Consider the following 23,824-nt stretch of genomic DNA (forward strand, 5'->3'; position numbering starts at 1 on the left):
AACTTTAGGAATCGAAAGGCCTTCGAAACCAAGCCAATAATGGCTGCGCGCTTTGGCTTGAAGGTGTCAAACAAATGAAGCATTGAGGACGAGTACCTCAGAGCTTGCAATTGCAATTGCCGACCCGTTGAACAGGGCACTATATTTCCACCTGCTCACTCTTGAAGACGAAGGAAAGGCAGAGCCCGTGAAATGCGTTGCTTTGCATCCTGAATTGACGGATCTCATACGCGGCATTCGAGACCTCCGCAATGGAGACATCTACACAATCTTTCCTCGTCCTTTGTCTCTTGACTCAGAAAGGTATAAATTACTCGTACGGGGTTTTAACTTAGCTGTTCTCCGAGTTTTGATACCAGTTGGCGTCATGATTTCTCAAGTGCTCGGTCCAGGAGCTAGACCAGCACAGAGACAAGAGAACCATACTATGCCCCGACATCATTTCTGGAACCGCCAGAAAAGTAAGAAGAGTGGTAGCCTGCAGTGGGCTTTAAATCCCCCGCAAATGCCCGACTTCTGCTCTGACTTCTTTCATTTCTTCCCATCGTTCGACAAGTACTCGACTGATCACCAAACGACTCACTTCTACATTCGTTTATTTCACAACCTTCAAGCTCCAGAACTCATCCACTCGTTCTATTCTCGCTTTTCTTTTTATCAAATTCGAAATGGCTGTCCTTGGCCTCCTTCCGAACCCAAACTGGCCTCAGCAGCCTCTTCCTCCCCGTCTGGACAGGCAGTATACGGCAATCACGGCTGAGAACGCTCAGGGGCTGTTTCCCCCAGACGCCTGTATTTTCGTCGGAAAGTGAGTAGCAAGATATTCTCTACTTGAGAAAATACAAATTCTAACATACATTAGTCTGAAAATTACCCTCGAGGACAAAGACCTGGTACGGGATATCCAGCAAAGGTTCTCTACATTCGGTCCATGTCATGTCAAGGTCAAGCGTGACAAGCGGAAAATCCCCACAGCCTTTGTGCAGTTCGAGGTGAGCACTCCCTGGCGCTTGTCATCGTCTTGATGTGTACCACCGTAGATTAACTTCATCTTTACAGAAAGTTGAACATGCCGTAGCTGCACTGGCAGAGAACGATATCATCAAGCTTCACGACCGCTGGCTGAGAATCGAAAAGATCAAAGGAAAGAGTATGTTTTACTTGTCTCACCTTATCCTGTTGCCGAACATCTACTCACACTGATATAGGAACCGCGCGCCTTGGACTCCGGTCTGGGCACCAAGTCTCTCCACATGACTTTGAAACGGCTCTCACTGGCCGAGGCCATTTTGAATCATGTTTTCTTGAAGAAGTCATCTTCCTTGACCTGGGATTTCTCACGACCGTCTTCACAGTGACATTCGCCTATATCGACGACTTCAGAGACGCCATCAAGGTCAGTACACCACTCAGCTACGCCCCACGACTATGTGCATTTTCTGAGTCAATATCAACAGGCCTTCGAAAGGCATCCGATCTACTACTTCCAGCCGTTGGACATTGAAGGCAGTCCCACGTTTTCCTGGGTGCTCCCGCAACCCTCCGGCCCCAACCCTTCCTTCAGACGCTCGCGCAGCAAAGAAGCCCGCGATGCCATGCGGGACCAGGGTCGTTCGCGGGTGCCTCCCCCCGCCGAGTTTCAGCCAAAGACTGGCAATGGCAAAACCGTAGAAGACTACACCCGAGAAATCAACACCCTCCCACACTTCGGCTTGAGCGAGGACTTGGTCCTCGACGTGGTCGAAGAATTGGAGGCAGAACAACGACATAAGTGCCTCAGGGAAGAGTGGACCGGGTCTTCCTCCAGCGGCAGCGAACCCACGCCTGCTTCAACTACCGATAACAATTCGACAACACCCAACGACTCCTCCGCTGGTTGCACGGACGGAGACGAATCGACTTCGAACTCCCGCTCGCACTCCAAACACTCGTCCAACACAGCGTCCGCCCCTAGCACTGCCGACTTCGAGTCTCTCATCGAGTCGACATCCACCTCCACCACAACTTTCACTTCCTACCTGGAAGTCGTCCCAGAGTGCGTAGGAGAATCCAGCCGAGGGCGACGATCCGGAAGCCGCAGTGTTTCAGTGAGCACCGGCTCATCCGCACGCCTACGATTGCGCTCCTGCAGCTCTAGCGCCGATTTGCCGCCTCGAAAACCCGATATCGAACTATTTTTCGGCAACGGAGACAACGACAATCACAACAACCACAACAACGACAAGACGGAGGAACCGTCAATCTCGGGCTTGGACTCGAACACCATCGAGTTCAAGTCCTCCTCCAACTCTAACTAAACGCATGCCTCGCCTGGCATGCAATAAGTCCTTCTCACTCCGATGTGAGGAGGCAATCCGCGTTCCAGTTTTACCTGGAGGAAGGGTGCCGGGGGTGGGTTGGTGGGAACCAGCAGTCAAGCTGGTTACCGGCACTCAAGCATCAAGGCATATTGTTATATGGCGTTTTGGAGCTGGACTTTGTTTGCAAGATGCTTATGGCCTATGTGTATCATATGTTGGATGATTCATCGATCAAGCTCTATACCCTTTTGATAATCTTGATGGATAAAGGAAATGGGATAATGTCTATTCTGTCTATATATCTGGTTGAATGATATGGGAGTACCAGGCATGTATGTATGTTTGACTGGGGATAACACAATGACCAACACAACTTGTTTCAACCTTTTCACTTAGAATATATTGATGCCGCTCAGAGAGCCCACTGCACCTTGTCGCAAACCACTTAGGTATAGGACAATGCTGCCCTGGGAACCAGGGGCTGCCTCGACCGTATCTATTCGTGATATCATAATGATCAGGACAATTTCGTCAAGCATGAGTCAATCCTTTAGTCTAGACCCTGTCAAAAATACAAGGAACCCGAATGTAATAACAAAACATAGTCATATCCCGTAAATTAAGGCCATTTGATATCGTGCCATGAAGTATCTTAACGTATGTGTATGCTGTCCGCCGATGAACCACCCATCCCTTATGAACGCCAGGCTCTATATATGTCGCCATGAATGCTCTCAACCATGCAGAAGCCAAATGCGATGTCAATAAGCATATGTTTGCGCACCGGGATTCTCACATTCCAAACACTTTCTTCAAGTGAAACAGTCCATCAAAAAAAAAAAAAAGAAAAAAAAGAGCGCAAGATCAAATGCACAGGTGGCACGGACATGATGCAAATGCAATAAGACACGATAGCTGGAATGAGCGAGCGTAACCGGCTGTGGACAAGAACGAGTCGACAATGTGAAAGACTTCGGCCAGGAGTTCTTTCGGAGCCATGTAGCAAGAACTGAGAGGAAGAGGGAGGAAGAGATGCGATTGGATAAGGTATCAAACTTCGGGAATATGAAAGAATCAAATGAAGACAACACCAAAATGACCAATCAGAGAGATGATATGTACAGGGGCATGACGTAGATAGATGAGTAGTCAACTAGATCTTGATGTGCTAAACCCTGACACGCCGGGCATCAAAGTATCCTAGACTGACTGCAGTGTCGTTGGTACCAGCAATGGGAGCAGCATCTTCGAGGAGTTCCCATGGACGTACAGGGTAAGCACCAATGGCCCGGCCACGGTATTGAAGACAAAGATGGCTAGCACCGCAGTTCAAGCCATCTGGCAGTCCAGTCGGCACACCTGAAACATACGCAGGTTGTTGGAGATGAGAGGGTCCGCCTGTAAAATTACCCGAAGGAGTAGGGGCGGGAGTGGAGCCAGAAGCAGCAGGTGATGGAAGCGACATAGGAAGTGTAAGGTTAGAAGATGGGCTATCGCCAAGGGGACCAAGAAGGTAGAGGAAGCGCGAGTCATTCTGAACCCGAGCGAAAGGAGGGCATTTCTCCCTCAGATAGCGAGCGCATTGATGACGGGCTTCATCCGGAAATGTATCAATCAAGGATGCTGCAACATCCAGGGCATGCGTCTGCAGCAGGATACCCGGACAAGGACGACAGTCTCCTGCTCTCATCGAGTGGGGAAAGTAGTCGGCCGCTGGAAAGAGTCGCAACACACTATCTGGAAGACGCGCGAGAGTTATGCAGAATATCGATATCAGCAAGCGCGTTTGCTCTGGCAATGCGGTGGGTCTGAGTGCGGCTGATGGCACACTGAAAGCAGTCCGGTGAAGGACAATCATCCTGAGCAACGCAGAGAACCAGAACGCAAGGGCTCTCTCGAACTGCGCGCGAGATCGGACCATTTGTTCTGCGTCAACTCCATGGCTAAGCTCAGTAGTTCCACTGTAGTTCGCTTGCATGCTGATAAGTCTCTGGAGCAGTAAATCCATCTTCTCGGTGAGGACAGGGACAACGGCCTGTGGGCCCGCATCGGGAATGCTATACGCCAGCTTCTCAATGATCGTCAGGTACAGCTTCGCCGTTTCGAGTGAGCTGCTGTTGTCTGCGACAAACGATGAACAGCCATCGAGCGACTCCTCAAACAAGGGTATAGCGAAGAAATTTTTCTCCGCTCGTTCTCGAATCTAGACAAATTAGTGTGGAAACTTTATTAAAGCTTCATCATGGCACCTTACCTGTCGGACTGCATCATGACTCATCAGACGAACCAATCCCACCCAGTTGGATCGTCTTGAGCGAGAGTCTGCAACTGCAGCTTTGAACATCACGTCCACTATCTCGTTTCTCACATCGCCCTTAGTTTCCGCGTTGAATAGAAGCTGAAGCTTCAATTGACAGAACGGGAGGGAGAAATCGTTGGTCAGTTCGATGACCTTTTCAGCGACTGATATGTCTGGGGGCGCTGAACCCGGTGTCAATGGGAATGACGATAAAATAATCGTTCGATGTGGATAAGGGCTCACCTGCTTTGGTATCCAATCCCAGAAGGGAATCGAGCGCTCTTGTCAAAACTGTCACTGCGGACGGATGCTGACCAATAAGTTTCTCCGTGCAGTGCTGAACGGCACTTTCTGGATTCTGGGTGAGCAAAATCTGAAGGAGTACCATCGCACTATGACCTAGATCCGCTGGCCCCTGACGATAAGTTCCTTCTTGGCTTTGCGAATCAACCAAGGCGATAGCATCCCGGATAGTGTTGAAAACCTCCTCAGGGTGCTTGAACAAAAATTCTTTCCGTGACAGATGGAAGCGATATGTGACCATGTCGAAGTATCGCCTCTGGCCTGCCGGCGGAGGTACAAGAAGCTGAAGAAGACCTATGCGCAAGTCTCTTGGGTTGGATATCATATTCTCGGACTTGAGAAGCCTTCGCACGAGGAACATGAAGGCTGGAAGGGTAACGCATCCAACGCCAATCAAAGGAGGCAGGATTTGGGACAGCATCGCTCCGGTGGTGGATTTGAGAAGGCCAGAGATCCAGCGGACTATCATGATGTCGAAACGCTTGGGATGAAAAGGTCTGAGGTACGATAAATATCTGCATGTCTCATTTATCGAGAGCTTAGCATGATTACCGCTGGATTCTATTTGTTTGATGAGAAGGTTAAAAATCGTATCCAATGTGGACTCATCTATACCACTTGCGGACGAGAGGAGCTGGTCTAGCTTCACTAGAAAGAGCGGGTCGGCTTCATTGAAAGTAGCGGGTATGTGATCAGACAGTGGTGATGGTGCTGCCATAGAAGACTTGCTTTCAATCCGGGAGAGGTCTTGACGGAGAAGAGCAACTGTATTGAGCTCTCCGGGTAGCTGAAGCCCAAGGTCTATCAATGAGAAGATCAAGTCCAAGGAGGCCGATCCAAGCCGTTTGAGGCGGGCATATGACTCCACCAGCCTCTTGAAAAGATCGGTTGTAGCACCGATAACACAGAAAGAACGAAAATGATAATTGACTGTATCGGCAGCGGATGCCAAAACAATTCCATCATTGCAAACGGTGGCCTGCTTGAGTACGTCCGCAAGAATTGAAAGATCGCCGAAACTTTCCAAAATGTCCCTTATGGTATAGAATTCGCCAGGCGTGAGTGCGAATTGCTCTGCGCCAGGGGCGGAATGGAGATTCTGAAATGCGCTACCAGGATCCCGCCCAAATTCAGTAACTCCACGCCGAATCCACTGACCAAGCTCAGATTTGATGGCCCAGGTCAGATCTGACGGTAAAGGGTCACGGGACAATGCACTTTTCGCGACAGAACCAAAGATCCTTGGAAGGCGTTCAGCTATTGATGCCTTGAGTACGGCGATGGTAGAAGCCTCTTTCGAAACTTCGACTCCGGCGCGATGCAGCAGAGTGTTACGGAGGTTGCGTACATGCTCAGGAAGACGGCTCACAGGGAGTTGGATGAGAAGTGCAAGGTCCCCCGAAAGTGGCTTATGCTCGGAGTTTCGGGAAAATTCTGCAACCCCTTTTGCCATCAGCCATTGAAGGTACTTTCCAACCGAAAATGTCTGGGACCTAACGAGCTCCGAGACGATGTGATAGATGTTGTCCATATTCAATTGATCATTCATCTGACTCTCGGCAAGGAAGGAAATGATGCAGGCATCCACATCGACTCCAGTGATCTTCCATTTGCGCAGGAGGCGGGCGCCGATATAAACACGAGATACACCATAGCGAAACGGGGTGGCTGCCCACTCGAGCAGTTTGACAACCAGAGCAGCTTTGTCATCTATCGCACCCAAAGATGCAGCGGAAACAGATGTGATGTCGTGCGAAGAGCGTATCGAGTCGAACAGCTGGATGATGCGTTGCTGTGGCGGTTGTTGTGTTATCTCTTGACATTTTCGAGGCCGCTGCACCCGCGCATTTCGCTCAGCCAAGTTTTGGAAAACAGCTCTGTGCACATTGTCGTTTAGGTTCAAACAGGACGATAGATTATCTTTGTACTTCTCCCATGAGTGTGGAAGCACCATGGATGAAGTATGCTCAAGTGTTAGCTTTCTGATATGCAGTGACAATCGGTCTGTCAACGGGCGAAGGGATGTGGCCGAATCCGACTTGATAGCTAGTTGCAGTTTGTCAAGTAAGAGTTCAGCGAGCCGCCGACCCCGCTTCCTATATCGCAGGATGTTGCTCCAGTAGATCCCTAACATTAGAAGCCAGACTGGCAAGCTGTTAAATGGAGCTGCCTCCAGCGATGCGAGGAACCACCCGAGATACTGGTCATGGTCAAGCAGTTGCTCGAAGAACAAACGAGCGGTCAAGCTGACCGCGTAAGTCATCTTCATCTTCCAGTCTGCTACTCCGCAACTAGTAATTACGCCTTCGAGAAACTGTTGGACATTGGTAGTCCAATCGCGCACCCATTTAGCTTCCAGGCCAGTGGCCAAGGCGCCACTGGTACCTTTCCTTTTGAAAGCACGGATCTCGTTGGCACCAACGCACTTCGCAAGCCATACAGCACGGCCGACAGGAACCCACTTGGTCAAGCATTGGTCTAAAAGAACTCTGCCTCGGATACCATGAGGAATGGTTCGACTGAGTTTGCGTAACGGGACATTCGGATTGGCGAGATCGCGGAGCCAGGCCTCACGCTTGTTATCCGTCAGCGTGACTCGCGGAGGAGGCTTGAACGTTGACGGCACAGTGACCATGCTATGGCCCTGTCTTTTTTCCAGTGCGGCCGCAAAAACAGACGACAGTATTTGCAAGCCGGAGCGATGCTTCAATTGCGCATACAGGGAGGGTCGAGCCGTATTGGACTCATTTTGAGACACTTGTGTGCGGTCGTAGTATCCTTGCTTTGCCGTTTGCTCATTGAGTACGTCTTCCGGATGGTTGCCCATCCATGGCGAGAAATCCGCAACCTCTGCAGGACAATCCAACAGTCAGAGACGGCTCTAAGGCTTCTTTTGGGTTGTAGGGTATTGACTTACTCTCGCCTCCCATAACTGGCGCAACAGAAGGGGTCTCAATATGATATGGTGTAGTTTGCACCTTCTTTGCAGGCGCACCATCCTGTGCTCCTGCGGGATCACTTGCTATGGTATCTGCTGGAGCAAACTTCCAAGGTGGACCAGGAAATGAAGGCGGTGACGGGGGCTTCACATCCTGCACGACACCTGCTGCACTCTCAACATTGATCTCTGCGCTTCCAGATACCTCGGAGAGTAATGCTTGAAAGGACCACACCGGACGGGCACGCCAGGACAGCGAAGGGGGTTTCGAAGTTGTTGTGCTTGGGGTACTCTTTGATTCTCCCGCTCCTGCAGAAGCTGGGCTTCCATCACCAGCTACTGACTCAGTATGCACATCTATTTTTAGTCTCTTCGCCGGGGGTTCGCGCTCCAGCACATCTCCGTCATTCGCTGTCAGATCGATGAGTGCCGGCGGTCTACCCTGCAATTGCGGCACCGGCATAGACGACTGTTCGGACTGACGGACAGGCTGAACCAGGGGCTGCGAAATGTCGGCACGTCCAGTACCGCTATAAACGGCGTGAAGGGGCTGACCCCAGGATTGAACGCCGGCAGAAGAATGAGGTATCATCTCAGCTTCATGGCGTATACAAGCATCGGTATTTGGATCATCGGAACAAGTTGAGGAGGGTATTGACCACTCAAAACTATCCGCCTCGAATCGCGTGTGTTTTATAGGATGCTTCGCAGTTTATTGAACATGTGGAAGATGGCGAAATGGTATTCGAATTATTTTACGTCCGATCAATGGGTAATCAGGATGAAGCGGTTCGGATGGATATGGCGGCGCGGGTGGTGGGTAACGTGCCGGTGGTAGCAGGATATGGTCTCGGACGATCGGGGGAATGCACTATTGTACAAACATTGCTCAGTGATTGATTGCTGGTGAAGGACGGAGAAACTGAAGCAAACAAACAGGACTCAGAAAGAGGATTGACGCAGAATATGAAAAAGCAATATAGGAGAAGGCAGACGAGGGATCCAGCCAAGTCCGGAGACGGAGATAATACTAGGTACTAGTCAGATCTCCAGATAACGTAAGGTGATTAAGGCGCATCCCAACTGACACTCCGTCGGGATTCAGCAGTTACAGTGGGGGAGGAACGGAAAGTAGAACTACAGAGTGTATTTTTCTCTACTATCCAGTAAGTATTTAGACCTTAACTATCCGTAGTTTGTGATACATATACTCAAACACTCTCTTATCTACCTTAGGCTGTATCTAGCCGCGATTCAAGAGAAGTCCAGAACCAATGACTGATCTGAAATCCGTGGTTTACGATCATGGAAACAAGCTGGCAAAGAATTGATGGATGGTTATCATGCAATTTACCTCTCTTAGGGATTGGATCTCGCTGATAGTGTTCCTTACGAAGAATCCGCCTGTCAACCGTTGACTGTTGTCTCGGCTTATCCGGCGAATCATTCCACAACCCAGCACTTGTGAAGATCTCGGGGTATCAGGCGATCGTCTTAGCCTCGAGATTTCAAGTGCCTACGAGGCTATGGCCCAACATATGACCATAGCTGTGTGCGATCAGCAAATTAGTACCTAGTATCTAACTATTTTCTTTTACCTATTCGTCCTGCCAGTGTGCAAGTCTCCACTCACCCCCGAAAATGGACAAGTGTCGCAGTCGCTTCGGAGAGAGCAATTGTTTGTGGCACCACACACTGTTGTGACACGGTGAAACTTGACATAGACAGTGGTGATAGACAATGGAGTCGGATGTTCCGAACATCATTAGACGAGGTTAGAGAGGGAATCATCCCCCACCTATCAGTGCTATTACTTGGATATATTAACATCGTTGTCGCAACGTTCGATGCACGTATGTAGACATACATTGTCACCAGAAGGTGATCGGCTCATGCATACCTGATCATTATAGATGGACATGCAAGTACCGCATCGGTTGCAATTCGGGCATATTGTCAGCATTAAGTAGACAAGGTGCTATCAGGAGCATCCCCGTCAGAATGTGACCCTGCCAAGTGCATACAGAGACCCTGGTAGCTTGCGCAGTTGTAGGTCTGCAAACAACAAAAAATCACACCCTCAAGGCTCATCAGCCACCCCTTCTGATGCACACTGTTAAGATGTTCCATTCCAGCTGCAGACTGGAGCAGGACTGGCGGTCAGAGTCAAACTTTACAGATCCCACCTAAAGTACCTTCGTGCACCCGTGGACGAGACGATACCTAGCAGACACCCGGCCATTTAAGGGACTCAGGAAGACCATCCAAATGCAGGAGATCCTGTCTTGAATTATCAAGATACCATTATGTATACCTTTGGCTTCTGGCTGGCCAATCTACAGCTGCACCTGTGCTTCATGCATGTAGAGATGATGGGAGGAAAGTTAGGCACGAAAGCATCCCGAATCTCTCATGGTCCTATGTTGATTGTCGACAGGCCATTTCTATCTTCTGCAACCCAGAGGTCAACTACGCTTTGTCCCCGGCCTCGTAGAATCATTTGCAATGCTTATCACATCCATGTGAATTTCTGCGCGCCGAGATAGTCAAACAAATTGGTGATTGAGAAACAGTAACAGCGGCGTCGATCGCTTCAGTAGTACGCCTGTTATATGAGCAGATAAAGTGGCTGTTGAATCGAAAGCCGATGTACAGATCTTCCGTAACGCGATGAGCAGTATTGCAGTTGCCTAGCATCACCCTATTATTATTGCTTTTGCAGTTGGAGGATCTCTTTATCGCTAGCTCTTATCATGACCATCGTTCAGCCAGCGCCATTCGTCGGACTCGTTGCAGCAAGTCCTGGGTTGGAATGAGGGAACTGAGCCCCGATAAGGCGAGTGATAACAAGTCATCATTGATGATCCAACTACGGAGTAGATACCAGTTGATATTTATCTCTGCCACTAGTTAGCTGAGAGATGCTCCTGATAGTATGGTTACCCGGATGTTCTTCATTGTCCATTTTCACCTATCCCGCTAGTATCCAGCTCTTTTCAGCCGACTCAAGTTCAGGTCCCAATACAGTCGATCTCTGACCAATGCTGTCTTATGAAATGAATGGCCAGGCTCACCAGCATCCACTGCTGATCGATAAACATGGACGGATCATCAAACTGTTCCCCGCAGTCCGCCACGGATTATCTACTTATCTAACCAACCTCCATCCAACCTTGCCGTTTTGGTCTTGGCGCCAGAATGATTGCTTGGCTGCCCATCAATACAACCTTCCTTATCACGCTGCTCTGTTGAAAGAAGCCGTGCGACTAACCGTCGAATCATCAGAACGAAAATGGCGTCAAAGAAGGATATGCGGAGGCTAGACCTCGGTAAGTCTATCTCAGAGCCCAATCTCAATCATGAGAGCGCAGTTTCGCTAATGTCAGTCCTGACTGTAGCCATCCCCTACATCGAGCCGCCGAAGGATAAGAATGAGGCCGATATGTCAGGTACCAAATCATTCGATATTTGAGTCTGAGAACCATGTGCAGAAAGGGTTGATCTGGCTGATACTCCGCGTTAGGAGCGATGTCTAGCACTATGCCAATGGCCGCGGTAGGTCAAAGCCGCAGTCTCTTGGTGACGGTCTCGACGCATGCTGACTTTCTCTCCGTAGATGTTCACTCGGAATAGGTGAGAGATGCCTCATCGAGCCGGTTCAAGCTATGATATCTGACAACTGTACGCGGCATGCATAGGATGATTGGATGGGTCTCTTTCGTCTTCTCTCTCCAGTCGTGGCTCGGAGAAACACCCGAGCAAAAGAAGTCGGCAGCTACCCCTGCATACATGTCCGTCCTGATGTCTTGTTCGTCTCTCCCTCTTCCCCCGCAAGTGAGGGCGGAAAATGGCTGACAGCTGAAAACCTCTACAGTAATGGCGCTCGTCGTTGTATGTAACCGAAATATTGTTCCCTTTCAACCCTTCAATACCCCGACCTATCTCTGACCACTCTCGCGCAGACATACTTCCCCATATTTATGCCACCTCCATCCGCACGGAGCACCGCTGCTCCTCCTTCTCCTTCACCCTCACCTTAAAATACCAATTATGTCATACCGAAATTCGTCGCCTATCGCATTTCGAGGATAGCTGTCACAAACGCTATAACTACAGACTAAAGCTGAAAAGTATTGTCAAGTTAGGAGAGAATCATCTAAGTGCTCTAAATCAGCCAGGCCATGTACCGTTGTCACAGCCGTCTTATTTCTTATTTCTATCGATGCGCGGTGTGGCATTGTAACCATATCTTTGTAATTTATGGATTCAAATTCATGTAATAATACCTTACTAAACGATGGAATGATTCCATCTATGTTCGCAAATTACCCGCTGATACATTCACGTCCTGTAGCTGTTCCTCAAGCGTAATCTGTGATCTTCGCCACTGCGTCAGGGACAAACCCACCCCCAGATCGGACTCCAGATACTTGTCGCCATCCACTACCCGTACAGCGCTTTCCCATTGAATGGTGGCCCAGTCAGAAGTGATGAAGTTATAAATTTCCCTTACGCGAAGGCGAGGGTGGCTTAGTCAGTGCCACACCGCCTTCCCCCACAATGGCGCTAAATCGAGGCGCGCCCCTCAAAAGGCTCTTCTGTTCCTCTTCTATCTCTTTCTCTGACACCACCATCCTTCCTTCGATCAACTCCCCTCCGTTCGCAAACTCGCAATCTCTCGCAACTACAAAGAGACAACTGATCTCTCGCCTCGCTCACTTATAAATTACCGCTTTTAAGGGCCGTTTACGACCAAAGGCCGAGTTTATGTCCATCGAAAACCTCAAGACCTTCGGTAAGTGACTTTGCCACCTCCCTTAACTACCTGCAATTCTGTCCCTCTGCGGTCCATTCTGGGAGAACATCACGGTGCCTTACACAGTGTTGCAACGGCACACACTTATGCTCTTTTTCATGGATAACCTATCATCATGGAGTTGCTACTCGCTTCGTCTTGACATACGTATCTGGAGAACGGTTTGGCGGGGCAGTTTTGAGGTGATGAGAGCCTGAGGCTGACACGTGCTTCTACACAGACCCCTTCGCCGAAGCTGACGAAGACACCGGCGAGACTAAACAGTCGCAGAATTACATCCATATACGGATTCAACGTACGTCTTATCCTCCACATCATTTTCTATGCCGTTACCAATGGTAGATTTTGTTACCTGAGACAATAGTTGCTAACCGTCGCCCTCAACAGAACGCAATGGTCGCAAGACCTTGACCACAGTTCAGGGTCTTCCTAAGAAGTTCGATCAGAAGAAGATCTTGAAGGTGATCAAGAAGAAGTTCGGTATGTTGCTGCCAGAGCTTCCGACAGAAATTATATGACTCAATCAGCTAACACTTCTATAGCGTGCAATGGCACTATCGTCAATGACTCTGAGATGGGAGAGGTGATTCAGCTGCAAGGAGATCAGCGTAAGGATGTTCAGGAGTTCTTGACCGACAAGAAGGAAGGTCTCGAGCTCGATGCCAAGACCATCAAAGTCCATGGGTTCTAATTTAGACGCCGCGCCCCGTTCCGGTCCCTTCTTCCCAGTCTACATCGCCCTCAGGGTGGTTGGGATAGGGAGCATGTTGTCTTGTCCATCCCTGGTCTGAACCTGCGTGGTGCTTGCCAAAACTGCTTGGTCTCTACTCCTAACCATCTCTGTGCCCGGCACTTTGGACTTGGGCCATGTCGAAATGACGCGCTCAAAGTTAATTCTTTCCTCTCTCGTGAGCGGACGACTCACTTGAAGCGGGTCTCAGATTCTCATATTTTCTTGACTCGACTGTTTTTCTAAGAACGGGATTAGCGACGGAACGAGGCGTTGGTAGATACCCACTATCTGCATAGATGTTTTCCCAGTTTGTTTTTAACTTTTATGTCGTGCTGCTTCGCAGTATGTGACGGCCTGTTCTGCGCACCAGACGTCTTGAGAGGGACTTTCTGGCTCTTCTCTGTCTCGTGAATTAATGTTACTTTGACTGTTTGTACCAGTTTTGAGAATATTGCTTAACCGGGTTTCCATTATCGGTGCAATCTGTTCGACGGGTAACCAGTACTCAGATTTTGGCAAAGTAAATCCTGTTCTATCGACGAAAGCCCGCTCCTATAATAGACGGGGGCTTTACGAAGACGAAGGCTTCGCGAGCCTCGCAGATAGATTGTCTAGTAAACATAGAGAAAAAAGATCATGTTTTCGACCATATTTACAGCTCCCTAGCTCCAGCCCTTGCATCCGCAACACGCATACGAAGAAATATCGCAACGGCCCAGTCCCACAACTTCCGCGTGATCACGAACAAGGGCACCTCTGGCTCGTTCTCGCGGGTCAAGTGTAGCTGCAGAAGAAGCGAGGACATACTGACGAAGCTGGCGACTGATACAACCAACAACGATGCTGTTGTCTCACGCTTGATTGTGGCGTGATTTTGAGTTGCGTGGTAGAGGAAAGTAAGGGTCTTCGATTCAAGATGTCAGTAACATCAACGATTTGAAAGTACATAATTAGGGAGAAAGGGTTGTACGTACTGTTGTGATCGATATCCATGCCGGTAGAAGAAGACGTGGATCTGACGATGCACCGGAAAGGTAAAGAACCCAAGAAGTAATGTAAGCGATCAGCCCGTTTGTTGTAAGAAGACGAATGACAACAGCCGGTGGGGTATAATTTAAAAGCCTGCGGAGAGTGATCAGCAACCCGGGGGAAACACGCGGCTCAGAAAGTACACGAACCATCGAGACATCATGCAATCAGCAAAAAAATAAGAAAGATATGCGGATGCGCAGCACTATGGAGAAAGTCAATGGTCAGCAAAAGCTTTAAACCTTCCAAATGGAGTAGAACTCAAAAGGGTCCATGGGTCGTGAGAGTCATCTCCATTCTACATACCCACATAATAGCCAATGCCACCTCCGTCACTCTAAATCTCCTCTCTACATCCCAATCTTGTCCAACACTCCCGATAATTGCTGCTGCCCAGCCCTCCCGTCCCATCCCCGGCCGTATGTGAAGAAGCTCAGCCAGAAAAGTAAAAGCACACCGCAGCCCCCACCATGCAGCAGGCACCGTGCTCAGCGCCCGACAGACCAGCAGAGGCGCGTGCCACTTCCTGTCGACCCCCAAAATGACGGCCACGCGAGGATGAAGCGCCGAAGAGGGAGCGTTGTGTCCTGCATCGTTGCTGAGGGGAAATTGTGACGCAGGTGAGGCCGGGGATGGACGGACAATGGCGGACACAGCAGACGGCGAAGCCACGCCTTTATCTCGAAGCTCGCCTCTTGAGTTGCGAACCGAAGAGTACGAAGGCGGGAGTGGTGACAGATTCGAGACCGAACGGGGAGTATTTATATCAGGCTCAGAAGGAAGCTGATTATGGAGGGGGAAGGGCGGAGGAGCGGCATCACGACGAGGAGGAGCCAGCCTTATTTCACGGCATATGCGGCCGCTGCGCAATCACACCCAAAAGAGAGAAAGGGAAAAGGGTCAACGAGATGGCCAGCGAGAGGACGATACGCTAGATTGTGCGGGGACCAGTTCCCCTTGCTGCAGGCGTGATGTTTCCTTGTCCTATTTTCCCTCTCCGAGAACAAAAAGGCTCCTGGCTGGGCAAAATTGCAAAAGTTATGGCTCAGGAGAGTGGAAAGTAGCCAAGTAAGTCAGAGAGATGAGCCAGGATCTGACACTTTCAAAAGCCAGTGTGCCGCGCGGACTTGAGTGACCGTTGTGATGGTAAATGCCAAAACGCCGGATGGAGACCCGCAGCGGAGAAGCCAGTCATGTGATCAGCCCCATCCCGTGATTTCCATCGTCGGATAGAATAATTTGTTGCAGATCCAACAGGCCATCCCAGAGTCCAGTCCGTCAGTTCGGCGCTCCTGTTGCCTTAGCCCATAATGGCGTCCTCCGTATGGCTTTCTCCCAGCTCCTTGCGCACGGTTGTGCGGTCCGCCGCTCCCATTGCCCAATTCTATCAAACCGCACCTTCATCGAGTTCCGCAGTTGTAGCATATTGCCAATGCCGCTTCTTCTCTCAGTCTCGGATTGCCCAGCGCGGCTTGTCTGGCGTACCGCAGAATATTTCAGTTAAGCAGCCTGCACAACCGAGTATGAGAACCAGAGGCAGAGAATTGTCGAGGTCGGAATTACCACAAGACATTGGGCTCTTACCCGGCACTTTCATTCGACCTTTGTGGAGAGACATGCCATCAATCTTTCAACAACCGAAAGAACGTCTACAGCTTGAGTGGCTATGGCTGAAGAATGCGGTTCAGAACTTCCTTGGGTATGTGTGCCGTTCCTCGTTTACGGCTATCCGGGCAAACTCTCGCGTAGCATTGGGATCCTTTAAAACAGTTTGGTGCTGACCTATTCCAGGCTCATCGCTTACAGCAAATGGATCAACAAGGGACTACCGCTGCGCCTGAAGGAGCGGCGCCAGGTTGCTCGCGAGCTACATCAGCGGATGTATAGTGCTTTTGCTGAGTAAGTTGTCATTCATATTACCCCGAGCTTCGCGCACTCAATTAACCAGTTCCTTTGATTCTCTACAGCGGAGATGTCAATACCCTGCGCAAGATCTGTTGCACCGGCCTCGCAAATAGCCTCAGCTCCCGCATAGCCAGCCGTCCGAAGGATGAAAAGGTCACCTGGGCTCTGGACAAATACAACCGCACACCAGGCACGCTCTTCACGGGTCTTCGCGTCTTGGCTGATCGCGCCACGCAAATTCCAGACTTGCCTGATTCTGGAGTACGACAGGTTGTCGTGCGTATCACTAGCCGTCAGTCAACGAGCAAGGTCACTATCCCCACCAAGCGCGGTGCTGAAAGCGCTGTTGCCGCAGAGCCTGCGCCAGCCAAGCAGCAAGACTGCACGGAATACATCGTTATCCAGAAGCTTCGGTGGACTGGTGAAGAACAGGGGTGGCGTATCTGGGGCCATGCCACTCCCACGGCTGTCGAAGATCTCGACAGCCCCTTCTTTGCCCCGGGACTCACACTCTCCGAGCGCATGGATGCAATGAAGGACATGATGACAGGAAAGAAATGATGTGAATCATTCTTTTGAAAACTACCGCAAACGCAGCTCGAATCCCCGGGGCTATGTCAGTGCTCGGGGCCAACCGTTTTGAGGTTAAGTCTCCATACTGTTATCAACCCGGCGAACAACAAGTATTGTCGGCACTGAATTATTGAGAAGAATTCCATGCTCTTCTCGATTTCAACTCGCCTGCATGCGAGCGGCTTCATAGCTATCCAGCGTCGGCTACTTTCCATTCTCGCATGTGTATACTTATGCAGATTCTCTGGTCGCGCTTTCGTTCGACTTGGGAGGATCTCCTGATCTCCTCACATTCCTTATGATGTGTATTATTCAGCGGATAAAAGGAGTCTGGACCATTAGATCTCGTTATGAACTGTACCATATCAATTTTGCATTTCTCGTTATTCATGTAATTACTGGATATATCCCAAAATTGGACTGCCAATACGTTCAAGGCAGAAATACATACCATGTCCTGAAGTAGAGGTCAATTATGAAACAGGGGTGGTGTCTCATCGGAAGACAGGCGATCCAACGTCAAAGAAACAATATTTACATCGGGGGGCTATGTGAAAACGATCGGAAATATGACAGGGGAATCAAGAACGACGATTGAAATGTGCAATCTGCAGCACAAGCAGAGGCGACGGACATGCTTTCTGAACTCCTAAGTATGGCCCGTAAAGGGTTATAGAGCTCCCAGTCTGATAGCGAGCGTGAAATCTAGTCGTCATCGAATATCTGGAACGTATTGACCAGAATGGTCTCAATAACGCGAACCTGCCAACCAGCATCGGCAATGTTGCCGCCGGAACTGGCACCCATGAGAGTAGGTCTAGCGATGCTTGTCAGCTTCCGAAAGTGTCGGAGAGAACGAATATGAGTGCACGGGGTCGGCGACTTACCCAAAGCAGATTGCAATATTCCCTGCATTCATACGATTATTCATGTAATGTTCTTGGACTTTGTTGAGGTGCTAGAATCGAGCAAATTAGACCTTGGCAGATAGAAACCTGGGGGAAATACCGAATACTTACCAATATAACAGCCCTCAGCGTGGCGTAGTGCGCATCTGGAAGGTTATTGACAAGTGCATGTAGTGAATCCCTACGCTGGATGTCATCATCGATCCCTACAGGAATACGTGTCAGCTCTTGTCACATGGCAACCAGGGTTCGACTCTGGGTACTTACGAGCTGCATTAATGAAATCAGAATAGTATCTGGAGGTGAGCAAGGGTTCAGGCAGTTCTCTGAAGAACTGTTTCAGCAGCCCGGCGACACTATTGACGTCGTGATAGAAGCTCTCGGGATTCGTAAAGTCCACCTGTGACGAGTCTGTCATCCATAGAGGTCAGCGCTTGGCAGAGAGGCGGGCTAAAAAACTGCGGTTACACATACCGTTGTCGAAAAGCGACTTCATATGGTTGATGTGATTGGCGCTCCCCGAGAGACGGTAAATGCCTTCCACATCCAACCCAAACAATTCTATTGCCTGGAGGCATTGGTAAACAATCATGGGTACGGCAGTCCCATCTCTTGCGTACAGATCTTCCAATGACACCCCAAAGACCGGCCTCAGGGGAGGAAGATTCTGTTGGAAGTTGTTTCCAGGTGGCGGCAGAGGATTAGCCGGTGCCGTCATAGGCGGTTTGTTCACATTGTGCTGATCTTGAGCCGGTAATCCAGAAGAGGTCGGATAAGGTGGTTGAAATGGGGGTGGCGAGGAGAACGAGTCTGGATGTGGCTGGAAAGACGATGGCTGGGTGTTATGAGCGGACGCTGGTGCAGGAGCCGCGGCCGCGGCCGGTCCAGATGGCTGAGTGGAGGGCTGACTGATAGGAAGATGTTGTTGGGAAAATGATGAAGGAAACACGGTTGACTGGCGCTTGTTCTGCGTGGAAGGCTGCGAGGCCGGAGCAACGGGTGTGGGCGTACCTCCCAGTGTCTAACACGAGATGAGCATGCAGATAATAAATGATTGACAAAATTTAACCTACCGGATGACGCTGGTACTGAATCTGCTCCGAACTCACCGCACCAGGATTATGTTCGTAGCTAAGAATATAATCCTGGAAGTCCTTCTGGTTATCAATCTGCCTTACCACCTCATACAGACTCCTTGGTCCAATAGACCCATTGCCTGCGCCCTCATCTAAAGGCGTAATGGATAAGCCTTGTCCAAGCAGCAACTTCTCATTAAATGTCGCTGAAGCTGAGTTAGCGCAAAGATCAAGAAACCGGTTCAATGCCGGGACGCAATGACAATCATACCGAACTTTTGCAGCTGCAACGTAAGACCAGAGTCACACTCTGCAATTAACTTCTGGATGTTGTGCACAGCCTGCGGACGATGGGTGGAAATCAATTCTCGTCGAGCCGCTTGTGCAGCCGTGACCTTGGCAGCATAATCACCGTCCGCATTCTGCACTTTGCGCAACAGCTCTTCTTCGTGCTGGGCAGCAGATTTATGCCCCTTCAAGCCGAATTTCCCGCCCTGTTTGTCCCCAGTTTTCACGCGATCATACTGCTCCGCAAGATATTCGTATTTGGCCTTTGCTTTCTCCGCTGCCGCCTCGGCCTCAGTAACCCTTTTCTCCGCGCTCAGACCGGTCTGTTTCCATTGTTTGCGTCCCTTCTCAATATTCGCGGCGAGCTCGTGGAGGTCGTCGGCCATCTGCTGCAGAGATACTGCGAATTGAAGTCCATGGTCCGCCATGCGCTCGTGGAATCGATTGAGATCATTGTAGCTGGAGCCATAAGTGCCTTGGCGATTATCGGGGCGGTTGACAGCGTCATTAAGAGAGCGAGACAACTTCCTCAGACCCTGGGCATGTTCTTCCTCCAGAGAGGACCGCTTCTTGAGAAATGCGGAGAAGTCCTGCATGTCTCTCGGTCAGCGCACCCTTTTTCTAACTGTAGGACCGGAGGGATTGGTATAAGGCGGCCAGAACGCACCTTCGCAGAAGCTACGCTCTGCTTCAATCGCGCCAGGAGCGTTGTGATACCGATCTAAGATATTAAGAGCTCGGGGTCAGCTGCAAGTGCTCCATCTCGCACATTGTGGGATGAGGCTATGATATGAGTCACCTACATCGGAGTAAATGACTTTGTCCAAGCGAGCTTTAAGCTCCTCTGTCATAGGCGGCGGCCCCGGACGAACTTCAGACTGTCCCGCAGAGCCAGCACTTGATGGTGGCGCATCAGGATCCCTGAGCAATGGAACAATTGGCGCTGAGCCATCGGGAGTAGTAACGTCTGCCATAGAAAATCTTGCTGAGAGAACTGACGGTAGGCAACTGTGAATAGATCAAGCGCAGTCGTCGTGTTTTTGAAGATGAGTGGATAGGCAACAGAAGAGTCTACGAGAGATCACTTTGTCGAATTGCGGAAGCCTAAATGGTGGGGAGTACGGAGTAGTACGGGATGCTACTAATAATAAGATGCTGATGCGGATGGTCCGTTGGCAGAGCGGCAGCGGCAGTATGGCTGGCGGTGGGGATGGGGTGGAGGGCTTGCCTTGGTGGAGGCTTGGTACCTTAGGTTTCAACCGCTGAGGTACCTTACAGAACATGCTTTATTCGACAGGTTGAGAAGACGCTAGGTACCTAAGTAAGGCACCTTAGCCTCTTGATGATTGAAGCATTCGAAAAGTTTAAGAGTTAAGAGGGGTTGGGTCACTGGAATGCAAGACCAACTAGTATATACGTCATGGGGATTGGCGTGGGGGCTGTACCTCTCTAGTGTCTCTGAGATGCGGTCCTTGATGGCACTTGGCATGATATTTAGTTAGACTGGAACGGTGGTGAGGGCTAATCATTCTTCATGAGAATGACAGCTTGTCGTTGGACCTCCCTTGCTACCTGCTAGTAGGTAGTATTTGGTACACGCTACGGTACTGAAGTAACTACGGAGTTATAGAGCACACATCAAGCCACGCTGGGGCGAGACCGAAAGAATTCTAGCAATAGAGGAACGTCCTTGCTCAAATACAGAGATCAATGATCCATGATTCTTCTCGACTGAGCCTATTCGACGTGCGATTGTAGTTTCCCCCATTTAATACAGGTAGGGCAAGGCCCCAATTTCTTGCCTCAGGCGCCAAAATGAGTCAGCAAATTTCCCCAGAACCGCCGAGTTTCGCGCTTAAGGGATCCCCCCATTTTTCTGCCGATTTCCGGCACCTAAGCACATTCCTTGTGTCAATACCACGCTTTTTTGCATGTGTTATCGGGACTCCGCGGGTACAATAATACCGTTGGACGAATTTTCCTTACTTTATACTGATGGATCTAGAGTTCCGGGGTGTCATAGCACCAAATGGGCTGCCTCCACAAGCAAGTTTGATAACGCCCCCGGGCACCACCAGCGACCTTCGGAACACGCCGAGGCTTCCCCGGCCGGTGACAGGCTTCGATTTCCCAAATAGGAGTTCGGAACTTCGCGAGATGGAGAAGATCCCCCCGCAAATCACTGGAAAGCGGCGGGGTGGTAGTAGAAAGGCCTGTAATGAGTGTAAACAGCAAAAGGTGAGCTAATCAGTCCTTGGCTACTGGGCTCGCGGTGTTGAATGGCCCAAAATGAAATAGCCCACCTCCATATACATGACCAAAAGACATTGTTTTTTATCCTCGACTGCTGGCTGAACATGGTATGTTGGGTTTCAACAGCTTCGATGTGATATTGTTCAGACGCCGGCAGCCGCATGTTCGCGCTGTCGGCGCCTTCAGATAGAATGCAAGGTTGAGCCTACCTTCAAGCGAATCTCCAAGCGGAGGTAAGTCTTCTACGATACAGATCTATACTCGAGTACACTTTTCCTGTCTGACAGACGATCTCTGGCAGACGCAACGCTGAAATGGAAAAGGAGATCGCAGAACTCCGTCGACGGCTCGCTATCAATGGCGAACGGCCTCAGACGGTGGAGGCCAATGCCAGCGATGAAATGTCGCAGTGTTCAGAGGATGTGTACTGTGGACCGGACTCCGCGCTTTCCAGTCGGAGTCGCCCTCTCTCTGCCCCCTTGGAACCGCAACCTCTGCCAACTCCTTTGGCTTTACCCAGAGACAGTTCCATCATCTCCCAGGATGACAGTCCTTGGAGGCTGGAGGATATCACCATCTCCAGACAACGAGTAGCACGATTGTTTGACCAGTACTTGCCCACTTCCCCTTCTCTGCTCAAGAGGGACTGGCGTCTGTTAACGACCCGCTAGATACTTCACATATTACCATCCATTTCTGCCCCTTCTAAACCCTCAAAAGCCTCCTGAGGAGTATCTGCGCCGCAACCGCTTGCAAGCTTGGACGATCATTTGCATCGCTAGTCGTCGAGCGCCATCCGAACCGGGTCTTCTGAGTTCACTCACTGGGCCTTTCAGCAGGCTTCTTTGGTCGACCCTTACGGGAGTTCCTCAAGACTACCGTGTGGTCAAGGCTTTATGCCTACTTTGCACATGGCCGCTGCCTACAACGAGTCAAAGGACCGATGCCACCTTTATGCTTAGCGGACTGATGATGCAGATTGCGATGCAGCTGGGCCTGCATCGGCCTGTCCAGGCAGAAGAGTTTACGACTTTTCGAATGGAAGCTCAAGGGGAAGCGGTGAAGGATCGGTTACAGACATGGGCTATCTGTAACATTGTGGCTCAGAAGTAAGTACTGACGATCCCTGCCAGCAACGACACGCGTCTTGGATGCTGATAAATGCCCTTTGCAGCGTCGCCACCGGCTACGGACAGCCTCCTGGCACCATCTATGATTGGGCACTTGAGCCAGCATCTCTTCGAGACGCCGATTACAATCCTTCGGATGACTTGCGAATCCGATTGCGGATTGAAAAGTTCTGTGACCGCGTGACGAAGGCGTTATATAGCGGAAAGCCTGAACCAGCCGAATTCATCAGTTCGGAGAAGTTGTTAATCGTTCAGCTTCTGGAGAGTGAACTTCGGGAGATGGAGGTTGATTTTGGTCGAGACATATCACGTACGAACACCTGAACTGCTATTGCCGTCGTTGAGCCGCCGCTAAGCTGTCCTTTTCAGATATCAATATGATCCATCTGCGAGCCGCCGAGTTACATTTGAGATACTTTGTGTTCCTTGGCTCTAATCCACGAGGTGAAGATCTGACAAAGCTTTTCATCGCTACGACGTCATTTCTCGGGCGAGTTTTGGACTTGGAGACATCTCCTGGAGAATTGATTGGCCACGCCACCAATTATATCCTTCAGATGATAGTCTCTGCTGCATTTGCCCTTATGAAACTGTTGAAGAGCGATTTCAGCCATCATATCGACTTCGATCACGGCAAATTACTGTTCAATGGAGCCATCTCGGCCATCCGACGGATAAGTGTTATGGATCATGATCGCCCTGTTCGTCTGGCCGATATTTTGGCGCAGATGTGGAATGCAAATGAGGCGGCACATTCTCCTGGCGACAATATTTTGGAGCTAAAAGTTCGCTGCAGAATGAGCATGAGTCATGTCTATGACACGGTCTGGCGCTGGCGACAGAGATTCAGGCCTATGCGGAGCATCGAAGACTCACAAGGTTTGTTTATTCTTATGTTTATTCCGTATTCTCGCCGTTGGAATGATCGTGTAAAGCTGATTTGCGCAGTCACCGTGGCCAACCCAAACATATCGGCGGCCGCAGGCACTATCACCCGGCAGCAGGATGATACCCTAGATGAACCTGGTTTGATCTATCCGCCAAATTTTGACCAAGGGGCCTTCATCAGCGAAGCAGGGTTCTCCGAAGTTTTTGATTCCCTCAACTGGGTGTTTGATGGGATTCCTGATTCCTTCGTTGCACCGCCGGTGATGTAGCCATTACGATGCATCGCTATGTGCAACTGTACATGAACAATGAGTGGTCTCGTCTGTCCAGGCGACCAAGTGCCAATTGGCCGGAGCTCACAGATATCTATTTACGACTTCATCTT

General features: G+C 50.1%; 7 protein-coding genes across 7 annotated transcripts; 4 read left to right on the forward strand and 3 right to left on the reverse strand.

Moving 5' to 3' along the window:
• Positions 1-668: 668 nt before the first annotated feature.
• Positions 669-2,297, forward strand: Aspvir_005107 (uncharacterized protein; the record flags this gene model as incomplete). Its single annotated transcript, XM_043268326.1, has 5 exons — positions 669-808; positions 863-992; positions 1,060-1,150; positions 1,209-1,396; positions 1,458-2,297. 5 exons carry the CDS (start codon positions 669-671, stop codon positions 2,295-2,297), a joined length of 1,389 nt encoding a protein of 462 aa, XP_043124261.1.
• A 1,171-nt stretch (positions 2,298-3,468) lies between these two features.
• On the reverse strand, positions 3,469-8,432 carry Aspvir_005108 (mediator of RNA polymerase II transcription subunit 12; the record flags this gene model as incomplete). The annotated part of the gene is made up of 4 exons (XM_043268327.1): positions 3,469-4,503; positions 4,555-4,781; positions 4,843-7,752; positions 7,820-8,432. The coding sequence occupies 4 exons, from the start codon at positions 8,430-8,432 to the stop codon at positions 3,469-3,471; spliced, it is 4,785 nt and encodes a 1,594-aa protein (XP_043124262.1).
• Positions 8,433-11,132: 2,700 nt separating this feature from the next.
• Aspvir_005109 (eukaryotic translation initiation factor eIF-1) lies at positions 11,133-13,347 on the forward strand (the record flags this gene model as incomplete). Its single annotated transcript, XM_043268328.1, has 10 exons — positions 11,133-11,169; positions 11,239-11,289; positions 11,364-11,395; positions 11,457-11,473; positions 11,539-11,648; positions 11,715-11,731; positions 12,581-12,635; positions 12,877-12,951; positions 13,044-13,136; positions 13,199-13,347. The coding sequence occupies 10 exons, from the start codon at positions 11,133-11,135 to the stop codon at positions 13,345-13,347; spliced, it is 636 nt and encodes a 211-aa protein (XP_043124263.1).
• A 694-nt stretch (positions 13,348-14,041) lies between these two features.
• Positions 14,042-14,570, reverse strand: Aspvir_005110 (uncharacterized protein; the record flags this gene model as incomplete). The annotated part of the gene is made up of 2 exons (XM_043268329.1): positions 14,042-14,293; positions 14,364-14,570. 2 exons carry the CDS (start codon positions 14,568-14,570, stop codon positions 14,042-14,044), a joined length of 459 nt encoding a protein of 152 aa, XP_043124264.1.
• A 1,158-nt stretch (positions 14,571-15,728) lies between these two features.
• On the forward strand, positions 15,729-16,884 carry Aspvir_005111 (uncharacterized protein; the record flags this gene model as incomplete). The annotated part of the gene is made up of 3 exons (XM_043268330.1): positions 15,729-16,117; positions 16,210-16,317; positions 16,386-16,884. The coding sequence occupies 3 exons, from the start codon at positions 15,729-15,731 to the stop codon at positions 16,882-16,884; spliced, it is 996 nt and encodes a 331-aa protein (XP_043124265.1).
• Positions 16,885-17,601: 717 nt separating this feature from the next.
• On the reverse strand, positions 17,602-20,142 carry rgd1 (putative Rho GTPase activator (Rgd1); the record flags this gene model as incomplete). Its single annotated transcript, XM_043268331.1, has 9 exons — positions 17,602-17,713; positions 17,784-17,854; positions 17,916-18,010; positions 18,072-18,215; positions 18,279-18,825; positions 18,878-19,086; positions 19,152-19,758; positions 19,836-19,889; positions 19,972-20,142. The coding sequence occupies 9 exons, from the start codon at positions 20,140-20,142 to the stop codon at positions 17,602-17,604; spliced, it is 2,010 nt and encodes a 669-aa protein (XP_043124266.1).
• A 1,021-nt stretch (positions 20,143-21,163) lies between these two features.
• Aspvir_005113 (transcription factor domain-containing protein) lies at positions 21,164-23,708 on the forward strand (the record flags this gene model as incomplete). Its single annotated transcript, XM_043268332.1, has 7 exons — positions 21,164-21,406; positions 21,548-21,654; positions 21,723-22,031; positions 22,093-22,530; positions 22,596-22,861; positions 22,921-23,430; positions 23,500-23,708. 7 exons carry the CDS (start codon positions 21,164-21,166, stop codon positions 23,706-23,708), a joined length of 2,082 nt encoding a protein of 693 aa, XP_043124267.1.
• Between the last annotated feature and the right edge of the window lie 116 nt (positions 23,709-23,824).

The sequence above is a fragment of the Aspergillus viridinutans genome, assembly GCF_018404265.1.
Source record: "Aspergillus viridinutans IFM 47045 DNA, scaffold_3, whole genome shotgun sequence".
Taxonomy (NCBI): Eukaryota; Fungi; Ascomycota; class Eurotiomycetes; order Eurotiales; family Aspergillaceae; genus Aspergillus; species Aspergillus viridinutans.